Genomic DNA, 14,912 nt, shown 5'->3' with positions numbered 1-14,912 from the left:
TGACTTCCTGTGATGCAGGCTCTATTTGCTGTTGCTCCGAAACTCTATCGACGGCCTGGTGCATGTCTCAGTCGACAACTGATCGTCTACGCATTACCCCCGTTGTACCACCGGCCTTATGTCTATCGAAAGAATTCTAGAAATGCAAACCTGCCGCGATGGCTCAGTGACGTGTGGGGTTGCGCTGATGAGAATGGAGTTGCCGGTGCGATTCGTAGCCGTGGAGACTGCATTCTGATGGGGGTGAAATGCCAAAATACTCATGCTCTCCAATCATGTAGTTCCCGGAATTTTTTATACAATTCACGATATGTAGTAATGCGTACTATGCATGAATTCTACATGTGGGAGGAGGGAAGGGAAGAACAACGTCAGAATGAAACATGCACGTGTGTCACATGTTGATTGGGCGGCACTTAACGTGTGACAACTGATCCACGAGCTAGTACAAAATTGGAGCAAATTGGTAGGCTGTAATCGGAAGCCTGGATTGGTCCCCTTCGAAAATGCTTGAAGGGCTGTGGGTACTTGAACACGTTGGGACGCGCGACTAAGTTGGAAATATAAAGTCGTTCATGGTATTGTCATCCTTTTTTTTATCTCTCTGAATATCTCTCCTGTTCATCATTCACTATTCTTTTTCGATGTACCCTTGCTTTTTTACCACCGGCAGGTGTTGTGGCCCTCCTGGTGGCAGTTGCCAGCTAGCGTCTTTCTCTCCTGTGGGATTGTTTCTATTTGTGAAAAATAATAATAAGTATTAATTTCGCGTGAATCTTGCAGGACGCATTAGAAAAAGATTGAATAAAGGGAATACAGCAGTAATAATTTCGACAGAATATGAGGGTTCTAGTTTAAATGAATCTAATCTCGTAACGCTGCAACTACATTACCATGTGCCGAGTGGCAGGACCTAACATAGCCTTCTGTAATACGGCAACCCGCCATGGTTTCTCAGTGGCTTTGGAGTTGCGCTGCTAAGCATGAGGCCACGGTATCAAATCCCGGCCGCGATGGCGGCATTTCAATGGGGCGAAATGCAAAAAGGCGCGTGTACAGTGCATTGAGTGCATGTTTAAGAAACCGAAGTGGTCCAAATTAATCCGGAGTGCCCTACTATGGCATGCCTCATAATGATATCGTGGTTCTTGCACGTGAAACCACAAAAATAATTAGTAATAAGGAAATATTAAATGGCTCATGAGGCGGAAAATCCGGCATTGGCGGCTTGACCAAACGGTAGTCCGAAAAGGCTACGAACCCTCGACCTTTATTGGGAATCGATCCAACGACTTTTGTTCCTAAATAAAGCCACGTTAGTTGAGACGTTTAATTAATATCGAGTAAATTAAGGCCCTTGGACCCACAACCTCTGGTGTTAATTAAGACAATTTAATTAAGCGACAATTAATTATATGCAACGTTAGTTAAGACACTCGAACCCAAAACCTAATGTAATAGTCAAGCCCACGACCTTTGTTGTTAATTAAGACGAAGTTCATTAAGGCACAGTTAACTAATATAGCGTTAGTGAAGGCGCTCGAGCCCATGACCGATGGTTGGAGTCGAACCCCCCGACCTTTGGTGGTACACTCGTAAAACAGTTGCACCTATTAGGGTGTATATTTGTCCCAGAACAATAATCGTCATCTGCCCTGCTTGCGTTTCCTTTCTTGAATACGCAGCGCTCGCTACTTTTCTGTGGGCTATGCTGCCACGCTGAAAACGCCCAAGCCGTTTGTGACTTGGATATACCGGGCTCGCAGCGTTAAAGAAATGCGGGCAAGACAGACGACGATTTTCGTTGTGGGACAAGATACGTCCCAAAGGCAGCAAATTTTTTAAGAGTGTAATTAACGTAGATTTCATAAGGCATAAATAATTAATATAGAGTTAATATAGGCCCTGAAACCCACGACCTTTGCTGTTAATTAAGGCGAAGTTAATTAAGATATCATTAGTTAAGAAACTCCAACCCAAGACATTTGGTGTAAATTAACGCGCATTTAATTGAGGTACGTATAATTAAGATATATTTATTATAGGCCCTCAAACCTACGACCTTTGGTGTTAATTAAGGCGAAGTTAAATATGGTACAGTTAATTAAGATGGCATTAGTTAAGGCACTCCAACCCAAGACATTTGGTTTAAATTAAGGCGCATTGAATCAAGGCACTAATAATTCAGACTGCGTTGTGGTATAATGTCTGAGCATAGCGTGGTAGTCGCAATGCTTTCACAGTCATTCATCCACATAGGGATAAGTGCCACTTGAAATTTATTAATCCTATATATATATATATATATATATATATATATATATATATATATATATATATATATATATATATATATATATATATATATATATACATATATATATATATATATATATATATATGTATATATAAATACTTGGCCCGCATGACCGGGTTGCAGAGAAGTACTTGTACTATGCAAATTTTCCTAGCAAATGTTTATTAGGCTTGCACTAAATCTTCGTGTCATGCTTCATGGAAGTTTAACTTAGTTATATGACGCTATGTAGTTATGACATGCTGTGTATCTGTGACATACACGCCTCTAAAGATTTAACTGCGCATTTTCGCGGACAACTTCCAGTACTTCTATTCATTTGAGGCACGGTATGTCTTTGCACTAAGCCTTACAAGCTCCAGATGTGCGCTACGAAACTGCAAACAACTCAGTAGTGTTCGATGTGCTCTTGAACATCTGTAATTATTTCTTACTTAAGTCATTAATTAACGAAGATATTTACCCACTTTTAAACTTTTGTCATATACGAAGTACCCTCACTGGAGTAGCTATAGAGACCCTCGCATTGAGAAACATGCAAATAATTTCTCATGAAAATAACTGCAATGATGTTTTTCAGGGCTCGAAAGAAAGCGCGCGATATCTGGAGGAAGTGTCACGTGATTAGGTGTCTCCGCCTGGAGACAGTGCCCTCAAACTAGTTTTGCACATCTTATGTGTAAAATGAGCACACCTCCAAATTAAATACCCCATTATCGGGGATGTGCGCAGGGAATAACGAGCGAGTATCAGTGTGAACTACCATCAGGATTGATGTTGAAATTTCAGTTCAAACGACCCTTTCTTTAAGCTTTGTTTGTACGTCCATATATATATATATATATATATATATATATATATATATATATATATATATATATATATATATATATATTTATATATATATATATATATATTTATAAATATTAGTCAGCTCAGTCCAGAGATAATATATACACAATAAATATGAATAAGGCACTGAATTCCCAAACTTTTCGTTCTTTCCCCAGTAGCCCGTCACCTTCTGTAAGAACACTTCCAAAATCAGGATGAGCTGAAGTTTTATGTCCACAACAATTCAATATTAATTTTTTTTTGTGAAAATGGGCCAGAACTGTTATGTTGCAAGCAACCAGAACGCCACTGCAGATGTCACGGTCGTATCTCACAAACTATAGGTAGTGGACCTAAAGAAGCACGATTGAACTAATCTACAGAAAAAAGAAATTAGAATAGAAAAGTTAGAAAATAAAAGGAGAAGGTGTAATGAAGCCACAAAGCTTGGTCTGTCTGACAGTTTCTCGTCTGTTGCAAGACGCGTTACACAACTGGTTACAGATGTTTGCTGCGATGAGACCGCATACAGGAGACGCTATAGCTGACGTCACTTTCCTTATATATAGGTTGTTGTTATTGCAGTTGCTGCGCACCAAGACGCAGAAGACTCAGCTCTGGAATCGGCCTTGGCTTTATTTTTTATTGCTTTATTGACTCGCCTTAGCCTTGCTTTAATGAGTGTCGCCACTGCCTTGTAACGCCACATTTTTTTTTTACCTGGAGCGTCTGAACAAGGATAAGCGGTTTCCTTAGTGTGTCTTGAATACGGCAGCTATGCATACATTTGCTCCTCAAAAAAAGTGCGGGTGCGATAAGAGTACTACGAAAATATATCCAACAAGAAATTACGCGTGCAATGGAAATGCAACTTTCAGTGACTGACCAAACGATTGACTGGCCAGACGCTAAGAAGAAAGATTTTGCTAGTCTTCGAACATTTATTCTTGTATTGAAAGCCAGCGCGCACAGCGTTGGTTAAACTACTTTTTTTTGCTTACTGATGGTTCGAAACGAGGGCGTACTATTCAGAAGACGTCAAGTTACTAAGATAAATAAGCGTATTTCGATTTTACACTATTGTTACAAACTATATGGACGTTGCACATCTCCAATAGCTTATAGACGTATGTTTGTCTTTCGTAGCGGGCAAGAGACCAACTTGTAGTCTTCAGGGCAGTAGCTTATCATTGGAAAAGAACCGCTGTAGTTCGGAACGGTTCATAATGAGGACGACTAATATCATTTTTACGTTTCACAGAATGTTTAAAAATTGCCTGTGACTGATAACATAATTCTAGTCACCGAACTGGATTGTATAAAGAGGCGGACGATGCTTGCGCATGAAATCGACGCACATAATAAACTAATAACGAAAATTCCATAATTAAGATAATAATTTATTACGTTATGGCATATATTGCAATTTACGAATTGTAACCGGTGAACTTGCAAGTCATATTCACTTGGAACAAATTTTGAGGATGGCAAGGGTTCTGAAACAAGTGCCACCAAACTAGCGCTAAAACTCCACTGTTGTTCCATTTACTTTTTCAATAAAATGCTCTGTCATGCATTCAAACACAAAAGTAACTGTAGCGCAAGTGTATTTCGTCCCATAATAGTTTGGGCAGTCATGGAGGCATTACGGAATCAGGGTGCAGACGAGCCGTATGTAAAAATACTGAAAAATATCTATAGCGCCTCCACAGCCACCGTAGTCCTCCATAAAAAAAAAAGCAACAAAATCCCAATAAAGAAAGGCGTCAGTCCGGGAGATACGATCTCTCCAATGCTATTCACAGCGTGTTTACAGGAGGTATTCAGAGACGTGGATTGGGAAGAATTGGGGATAAAAGTTAATGGAGAATACCTTAGTAACTTGCGATTCGCTGATGATATTGCCTTGCTTAGTAACTCAGGGGACCAATTTCAATGCATCCTCACTGACCTGGAGAGGCAAAGCAGAAGAGTGGGTCTAAAAATTAATCTGCAGAAAACTAAAGCAATGTTTAACAGTCTCGGAAGAGAGCAGCAATTTACAATAGGCAGCGAGGCACTGGAAGTCGTAAGGGAATACATCTACTTAGGGCAGGTAGCGACGGCGGATCCGGATCATGAGACGGAAATAATCAGAAGAATAAGAATCGGCTGGGGTGCGTTTGGCAGGCATTCCCAGATCATGAACAGCAGGTTGCCATTATCCCTCAAGAGAAAAGTATATAATAGCTGTGTCTTACCAGTACTCATCTACGGGGCAGAAACCTGGAGGCTTACGAAAAGGGTTCTACTCAAATTGAGGACGACGCAATGAGCTATGGAAAGAAGAATGATAGGTGTAACGTTAAGGGATAAGAAAAGAGCAGATTGGGTGAGGGAACAAACGCGAGTTAATGACATCTTAGTTGAAATCAAGAAAACGAAATGGGCATGGGCAGGACATGTAACGAGGAGGGAAGATAACCGATGGTCATTAAGGGTTACGGACTGGATCCCAAGGGAAGGGAAGCGTATCAGGGGGCGGCAGAAAGTTAGGTGGGCGGATGAGATTAAGAAGTTTGCAGGGACGGCATGGCCACAATTAGTACATGACCGGGGTTGTTGGAGAAGTATGGGAGAGGCCTTTGCCCTGCAGTGGGCGTAACCAGGCTGATGATGATGATGATGAATAGTTTGGGCACTAAAGTCTCGAAACTGGTGTCGTCTTGGGGATTCATTTTAAGTGGATAAGTCTTTCAGACTCACTGGATCCGATTCCTAAAGTGCAATATGTGTTGTAAAGTAAGTAGTAACAACTTGTTTAGTGACTTCTTGATTAGTAGAATATGTGTTTTGATTTCTTGTGGAAGTAATATTCGCCTTTGAATAATGCAGCTCAAGGGCAGAATTGATTATGCAAAAAAGAGGTGAGGCATGCAGAGAGGACACAAGAGTAGAGAAGTGGACAACACGAACGCCGACTATCAACTGAACGGAGCACTGAGGCGAAAAATGAAAGAAGACATAAAACTCATCTGCGCAAGCTCAGGAATGGTATCACCACGTGTCAGTCGGGTACATGTGCTGGTCTACGTGTGACATAACTGTTAAGGCACTTAATCTCTTCCTTACATAAAGTAATCGAAGGCTGACTCACGCACGCACTTCCACCATTATAGATAATGCCATGCATCTACCATAAGACGCGTATCTTCATTCTTATGCATGTACAATATCGCGCATTCATCTAACATTGGCGTGCAGTTACAATCTTGGCAATGTAGGGGAAGATTAGAAGGCGATCCACCATTTACCGACCTTTTATGTTCCATTAGCCTCTGATTGATACACCGTCCCGTTTGCCCTACGTAAAACTGGCCACAGCTAAGGGGAATTTTATAAACCACACCCATACGACAGTCAGTAAAACTGTTGTTCTTATTGTGCTTCTCTAGACAAATTTCTGTTCTTTTTTTACCTTTTACCTGCTCCTTTATCCTCTATACGGCAGCGCATATCTTACCTAGCTTATTGGGAGCAGTGAAAGCAACATTAACTTCATATCTACTTGCAAATTTTTTAAGCTTGTGCGACACTGAACGAATGTACGGAATAGCCACTACTCTTTTTTTTGCTATTACTGCTTTCTATAATCACGTCCGTCTCCCTGGAAATCGACTTTTTTAGGCATTCAGCCACAGTGGCCCTGCTACACTAGGATAACCTGCTTCTAATAGGCACCGGACCTGCGCATTAAAACCGGCGCTCATTTTGTGCATGCAGGATCTGGTGAGAGAAGACTTAAGGCTTCTCTACTCTTGTGTCCTGTCTGCACGCCTCACCTCTTTTTTGCATAATGAATCCTTACGAATTAGCTCCGCTTTCTGTCGTTCTAAGACCAGAATTGTGCTATCTGCCACAGACTTTCTTTAAAAATTCTGTATAACTGAAAAACTATTGCCTGTTATAGCTATCGAAAGCTACGAGGCGGTATGAGATGTCGGGTGTCCCGTTTAAAAGAAGTCATTCACCATTACGGTGAATGACTTTCTTCATGGCAGTACAAAAAAAAAAAAAAGGTTGCAAGTGAACAAAATACTTTTTTACGAGATCTACTCGTGACTAAAATCTGCCGAAGTGTCAATTACCTTTATATAATTATTTTATTACACATAATAATTATTCCCGCTCTCAATTTTATAAATGTACAATACAAAATCTCTCTTCCTCGCAATTGCGCACAGTTTCAAAGAAAGCAACAGCTACTCGGGGCATTTTCGACACGAGGTGTGAACAACGTCTTGCCCCTAGACTGACGAACGTGATGACTACAAGAGCTCAAGCTCTGCGAATTTGCCTTGGTCTTCCCAGATATGCGTCCACGGCAGCAACAATAGCCATCGCGCATGACCACCCCATCAACACGTATCTTCAAATCGACACTTTAAGGATGCATATCAGGCACTTCGCCCGACTTCCATCGCATCATCTCGCCTCCCTTCCTGCCGCTCGACCTCGTTCAGCGTTTAGCAAGATTATTGCCGCCAACCATGGAACATTACCGTCAAACTTCACGCCTGCAGCACGACCATCTCAACCGCTGCGGTGCCTCCATCCACTCCAGGCTCTTCTTGTTATTCCGGTATCAAAAGGAAAACAGAGATGTCAACTTTTGCCCTCAAACAAACCGTGATTTCAGTGCTACATGACCAGCACAGAGGACGCATCCACGTTTACACAGACGGTTCTGTATCCTCTAATAGTTCAGCTGGAGCAATGGTGATTCCCACAGAGTGCGTCACCCTCAAGTTCAAGACATCTCACATTACATCATCGACGGCTGCAGAACTCGCAGCTATCCGTGCTGCTCTGGAGTTTATTGTTCGGAAATCATCACATTCATGGTCCATCTTATGTGACTCAAAGGCAGCTCTTCAGTTTCTGATGTCCCCTTTCAACCATGGACCAAATGAGCAACTAGTCGCAGACATCCGACTACTCCACCATCACGCAATCAACAAGGGACACAACATCATCTACCAGTGGATACCAGGTCACTGTGGAATTTCAGGAAATGACAGTGCGGATAACGCTGCCCGGTCGGCTCATGATGGCGCCCAGATTATACCCATACCGCTGTCAAGAACAGATGCAGCCACAATTCTTCGCTCCCTCGCCCGCGAGCTTACACAGAATCTGTGGAACACCAGTGAATTCACGAACGCACGTCTCCACAAATTGGATCCACGTCTGCAACTCCGCCTACCACCAGGGTTGCGACGAGCGGAAGCAACACTTCTGTGCCGCCTGTGGCTCAGCGTGGCATTCACGAACTCATATTCATTCGACATTGGAATGGCCGACAGCCCTACTTGTGACACCTGCGGCTGCGAGGAGATGATTGAACACCTCCTTTGTGACTGTCCCCGTTACGCAGTGCGAAGAGCAGTGCTCGTGACCACTCTCGCAAAACTGGACAGTCGCCCCTTTACAGAGGAAAAAGCTCTAGGACATTGGTCCAGACGGGCTTCGGCACTCAAGGCCTTAAGGGCTTTGTTGAAGTTTTTAAGGACATGCGAATTGTGCGACCGCCTTTGAACGTTGTAGAGCGTAGTTTCGCGTTACTGTGTGAATTTTCTTTTTTATTTTTTTCCTCTTCTTCTTCTTTCTCCTTTTATTCCCTTTACCCCTTTCCCCAGCACAGGGTAGCCAGCCGGTACTTACACTGGCTACCCTCCCTGTCTTTCCTCTCCTTTGTCTCCTCCTCCTTGACATTACCATTGGCATTGAAATCTGTTCAAGGTTTGGCACTTTCCAAGAACCGGAAGCGCGTGAAATTTCGTAACCGTATACGTTGTTTAGTAACTTCGTTGTCTGCGCCTTAACAACAAGATCTGTTCGGCGAACGCACCAAGTTTCTCCCTTGGAAGAATGAAGCGAGGCTCCCTGTCACCAGACAATGACACCACTGTGGCACGCCTTCTTTATCATGAAGGCGTATAACGCATGGGTATAGCTTGTTCGAAGGTTGCCTGAACTATATTGTTCCGGGCTCTGGGTGCTGCCATTGAAGTGTGTCAAGAATGATGCGAGGAATGGCTGATGTAACAGCATGCAAGTCTCTGTAGGCATGTGATGGTGCATCGACTGTGTCGAGCGATTTCATTTGTTTAGTTCATTTGGGTATTTATTTTAAAGCAAAGCTTTCTTTAAGCCTAGCTCACCACGCTTTTGTGTACGTTAGTCGGCCTGTTGGTCAGTACCTCATATGATGGAACACAGACAACCGGCTCATATAGCATGGAATTGAGACTAAAGAAGTATTGTCAATGAGCGCACCTCTGTTCTGCGTAATCAAATAAAAAATCACTGCACAAAACCTGTAGGTATAATGCCGGTTCATAGGTAACTGTACCCTTCAATTGAATGGCCCATGCTACTTAGCGGTTACGTTGAATTTTCTTTTCCCCTATATTTGACCAGCCCCCTTTTGTGCCACTGGGTATGTGCTCATTTTTGGCCAATCTTCCCCACCTGAAAGCGCGCGAACGCACCCAACGCCCCTGCCACCACCAACCCTACACCTGAACAGTGAGACACCATGCTGTCCAGCTCGGACCCACGAGACCAGCGATAACTGGCGTGGCGGGCCCGGGAGACTGCTCAAGCAACAGGAGTCCTGGATGAGCAAGATCATTTCATGCTCAACGAGGCAACGCAATTATAATAATAAAGCTCAAATGTCACCAAATAAGTGACTTCGCACTTGAGATTTTACAGGACTATAAGTGGCAAAAGAAAGAAAACAAAACCAAATAATTTTACCTTAGAGATTTAATGACATATAAATGTATCGCTCCGATTAAATGCTTACAAATTAATGTGAAGTTAATTATTTATTATTATTAGTTTTTTCATATTTCTTTTCTTTTGAAGGGACTGAGATGCAGGGGCGGAGCGGTTATGGGCCGATACGTTGAAGTTCAGTGAAAAAAGCAGAAAAACCAGCAAATACTGAAAGATTCTGTAAGAAAGAAATGTTTATTAGGCTTCAGCATCCTCCATACTAAGATCCAAAGGCTGCATTTTCAAAGTAACTGCTTCGATACCGTTTGGAAGGAGGCCCATAAACTAAACTAACCTAACTCACTGCTTCCAAACGGGTAAAATCCGGTTTTCTTTCTCATCAAGACATTGCATCACGTTTGCGTTAGGAACAGGTGTGCCTGTGACCAACAGCACGCACTCAGCAGCCTGTAATTTCCAGCTAAGAGCAATGACATCACATGCGTGATACCCTTCTCTTCTTGCTTCTCATATGTGCCTCGCGCATCAAGGGCGCTCTAGGCGATCTGCACTTACTCAAACGGAACGGGGCGAAAACCGCCGGTCGTTTCGTACACGCTTCACTGGCCAGTAGAAACAGCGCGTCAACCGCCTACGTATTGTCCCCAGCATTTCTAATGCAAGGCCTCCCCAAGCCTTCTCTTGATGACCCAGACGAAACGGCGAGAGTGAGAGTGTGCGCTGCTTGATGGGACACCTGGGTTTAACTTTCGTATCTTTTTTTTTTGCTCTTATTTTTTCTTGTCTGGCAGCAGAGGGACGTAACAATTAACCCGTCTTGAAACTTCCTCTCATCTTCATTTTGTGGAACTTGTCTTTTTTTTTGCGCCGTATATAAAAGGGACAGCTTTCTTATCACTTAGCCATACGAGCCCTCTTGGCGGAGAAAGGAACCCACGTTCAGAGATGAAGGTGAGAGACGGACTTTCCTGTAGAAAAAGTATTTCTCAACGAAGGCATTGCAGTTTGGTGAAGTAGAAGCTGCAGTGCCTTCAATGGACGAAATACGTGCTCTACAACTAAGGTATTGTAAAAGGTGCCACACTGCTTATTTATTCCCGTTTCTTTATGCTGATGTGTCTTACCTAAACTTGCCCATTTCTTCGACAAAGAGACGAGCCTGTCTCGAAGAACAAGTTCAATTGGAAAACTTCTGTGTGCGGACCAAGTAGTCACATCCAAAATCGCCTCCAATCGTTCTACATATTCAATGACGCGAATAGAGTTCTTCGGTGACAAACCCTGACGATGTCTCACAGCCTCACTTTCCACACCCATTCGTCGTCATTAGCCTACAAGCACTTTGTTCATGCTACAAGCATGAAACGTATTCTGATGTATATCCTCGTTATTTTGACAAATGAAAAAAAAAAGAGAAAAAAAAAAGCTGACTGCACGACAGAGCGTTCACAGAGGAAAAAATACTGGGGCCATGGATTCAGCTATCATCCGCGCAGAGGGTCACAATTGAAAACTCTACTGCACATTTTGAAGACCTCTGAGCCCGGCGAACGCCTTTGCTTGCGGGGTAAACGCAGTTGTGCGTGCGTGCATAATCTGCTATTTCTTTCGTTTACCCTGTCCTTTATTCATTTCTTCCCGCTTCTCCTTCCTCAAGTGTAGGCTGGCAAACTAGGTGCAACCTGGTTATATTCCCTGTCTTTCCTTTTCTTTCTCTCAATCTGATCGGCCTGCGCTGTTTTGTCAGTTGTAGTTGAATATAGTTCAATCTAAGCTCTTCAAGTCGTACTGATTCTCATTCATTGCCCGCTAGCTCCTGAACATCGCCGTTGTGTCCGCCGTGGTCTGCCTGGCTGTCGCTGGGCCTGCGCCCAAGAAAGGCGCCCCAGTAGCAGCACCAGCTGCAGGCAAGGAAGAGAAGATTGAAGCACGAGGTGGTTTTTTCGGTGGCCCTGTTGGACACGGAGGTGGCTACGGAGGAGGCGCCGCCCATGGCCACGCCGCGGGCGGCCACCAAGGTGGCTTCGCCACTGGCGCCCAGGGCTACAACCAGGGATCCGCTGGCTTTGCAGGTGGCGAATCAGTTAGGAACGTGCAAGGCTACAACAACCAAATGGGTTACAGCTCTAACACTGGCTTCTCGAAGACCGACTCAAACCGCCACGGAGCTGGTTTCGGCCAGCACTCGGGAGGCTTCGCCGGCGGAGCCGCTGGTCAACAGGCTGGTTTTGGCCAGACTGGCTTCGGACAAGCCGGCGGAATTGGCCACTAGTAGCACAGGTTTGGAAAATTAATCAGTTGCGCGTGTGTGCGCGTTTGAAGTCATCTTAAAGCGCATAAATGCATAGTAAGTTGAAGGTGGTTCGCTTTTGGAATCTGGGCCCGTATTCGCAAGACGTTCTTAAACAAGAATTGTTTGCAAGGAAACAATTCAGCCAATGCTGATGGTATACACGTTATTAGCGAAGGCGGCCAGTCAGTGACAAAGTGCACTTATGTACTGAAAGCTTTGTGAATTCGGTCCCTTAACTATGGCATGAACTTACATTGCATGAAGCAGGTGTGTGTGCGAATTCAATCCCCTCCCCTTCCATTTTTGTGTTTTGCAAGAGTATTGACTGCTCTCGATACAATTAGGTTCGTAAAACAAGACGTGCACTTGTTTTCTGTTTAGTTCATAAATCCCGTTGCAGTACTTAAGTAGTTGTGAATCTTCTTTCTACCTCTGCTTAGCTGCAAAACACTGCTAACGTAAGTAGTAATGCTTCTATAGCATTACGTGTAAACCATTTTGCTGTGTGCCGGCGTTGGCGACAAGCAATATCCTCTGTACACTGGGAAACTTGATAAGTTGCTGCTGGAATCTGTAGTTAATTCCACACCTCATATACACGAAACAAATATTTTGCTACTTTAGTCTTGCAATACTACTGGTGCAATGTAGTTATCTGCGATCTCTGTGGAAAAGCTTGAAATAACATCTATTTGTTTATGCTCGCATGGAATGCTGGGGTGAAATACTAAATTAAAGAGGGAAAGATTTCAGTCAGTCTGATGAGCCTGATGTATAACTGTGCGCGAAACCAGAGGCTCACTAATATTTTTGTCAACTTCTGTTCAGGCTATGAAAACGTTCTGCGTAGTTGGGCTGGCAAAATGAATCTTCTATATCCATTTTCCCTGTGGCTTTTCTTCAGTCGTTATCAAAGTTTCTATCCAAGTTGGTTTGTTGAGGAACTCAAAGTCCTTCACTCAGATATTATTATATCACGTATCTCGTTGGCATAATTGTACATTTTTTTTCTTTGCAGGCGCAAGATCTAGTCGCACGGCTCACATCTAAACCCGTGTTCAAGCTGGAAAACATAATTTCTTGTACAAATATTGTGAATAAATTATCAATATTTTGCTTTCAAGTATTTCTCATAATTGTTTTAAATTTATGCGGCGACATTCAAGGTATACAAAAGCCTGAACGAAATCGTCGAATGTTCAGTAGAATATATACAATACTGTTGGAACGAAGGCGACAATGTGTCTACCACAAAGTCCGATAACGTTTGTCTTAGTGTTGTTTCTACGAGTTCCAAAAGAAATAACATTTAGGCGTCGGTTACAAGCTAGGCAAGTGAACTGGACCCTGCCTTGCCCCTGCTTGCTGTGACTCATAATAATTTCTTCAACAAAAATGCTGTGCCATCAACACGTTGAAATAAACTCAAAACAGGCTATTTCGGAAAGGGTCTTCATATTTTAACCTCTGCAGTATCTATCTTGAAAGGGAACATAATAATAGCACATAGTTTCGTTTCAAATGTAAAAAAATAAGCATTTTCTATTGTAGTGCTACGGCGCGCAAAAGCACAAGAGCAGCGAAACCAACGCCGTGGAATCGCTAACTTTATTACTAAACTGTCTAAATAATTCGAAGTTTTAGCGTGCATGGAAAACCACTCGTGCTTTCCCCGTGTTTAAATCTGGCGCCAAAACGATGTCGCAAGCTATCGGCAGATATCTCTTCTCTCTGCGATTTTCAAGCTTATCGATTTAGCTATTCCCAGTGCATTGTCGTTCAATATAAAAAAAAAATTCGCTCCAAATGAGCACGGATTTTATTCCGACCACTTGTCTTGTTAGTTCTATGAAGCATATTACCACGCCCGTCACTCAAAGCGGGCAAGTTGATGATGTATATTGTAACATCAGCAAAGCCTTTGATGTAGTCAATCATTGCCTTCTGCTCCCGCAGCTTTCGCACACTGGTGTTGAAGCCACTGTTGCAGTATCTTCTCTATAGATCCTGCTTCATGAGCACCAATGATTGATCTTATTTTCTCTATACGCTACCTAGCGGCATTTCCCCAGGTGCCGCGTTAGATCCACTTCTATTCTTAATTTCATCAATGGTGTTTCTTCGACAATCCAGACGTCTTCAATATACACTGTTGGGGACTGCCCCACTTCACAGTCCAACCTGTATTCATTCTCTGAATGCTCCCAATGAAATGGGCTCAATCTAAATTCGTCTCAAACCAGAAATATGACATATTTTCGTAAAACACATAATATTGCCCTCCCTCATTTGGTTGATCGGGCAGTTTAGACCGGGGTTGAAACAAGCAATCTTGGTGTGCTATTTGGTGTTACGCTAAGCTTCTCCGCACACTCTAAGCGTAGGAACACGAGGCAGGCCTCGTAGGAACCCGAGCCCCGCGCACGCTCGATTCCGTCTTCAGACTGACAAGAGAATTCCGTACCACACTTCGCGTTCTTTAAATTGTTCTCATAGTTACGTATCCCTTAACTTGAATGCACCTCAGTGTTGTGGAATGGTATAAGCAATATAGACAGCATATTTATCAAACATGTTCTGAAGGAGTTCATGAGTATACATATAAACGTCTTTTTCTGACCGTTTTCAGAACAAGCAACTTTTGAGGTTGGGATAATTATCCCACGTTTGCGTCACTTTGCG

At 43.1% G+C, this 14,912-nt stretch overlaps 1 protein-coding gene across 5 annotated transcripts in view; it reads left to right on the top strand.

Moving 5' to 3' along the window:
* Positions 1-13,353, top strand: part of LOC135901045 (uncharacterized) — a 48,666-nt gene extending 35,313 nt beyond the window's left edge. For 4 of the 5 annotated variants that reach the window (XR_010564008.1, XR_010564007.1, XR_010564005.2 and 1 more), the window contains 2 exons: positions 11,751-12,217; positions 13,249-13,353. Coding sequence is in view for 1 of the 5 variants with exons in the window: in XM_065430682.2 (XP_065286754.1) it covers positions 10,883-10,888; positions 11,751-12,209 (465 nt within the window). In the remaining 4 variants the exon portion in view is untranslated. Of the gene's footprint in view, positions 1-10,735; positions 10,889-11,750; positions 12,218-13,248 lie in introns of those variants that run through there. The other variant, XM_065430682.2, reaches the window with a different exon arrangement.
* The last annotated feature ends 1,559 nt before the right edge of the window (positions 13,354-14,912 follow it).

Source organism: Dermacentor albipictus, chromosome 1 (genome assembly GCF_038994185.2).
Source record: "Dermacentor albipictus isolate Rhodes 1998 colony chromosome 1, USDA_Dalb.pri_finalv2, whole genome shotgun sequence".
NCBI classification, from domain to species: Eukaryota; Metazoa; Arthropoda; class Arachnida; order Ixodida; family Ixodidae; genus Dermacentor; species Dermacentor albipictus.
Note: the sequence above shows the minus strand (reverse complement) of the source record. Positions and strands in the feature narration are given on the sequence as shown.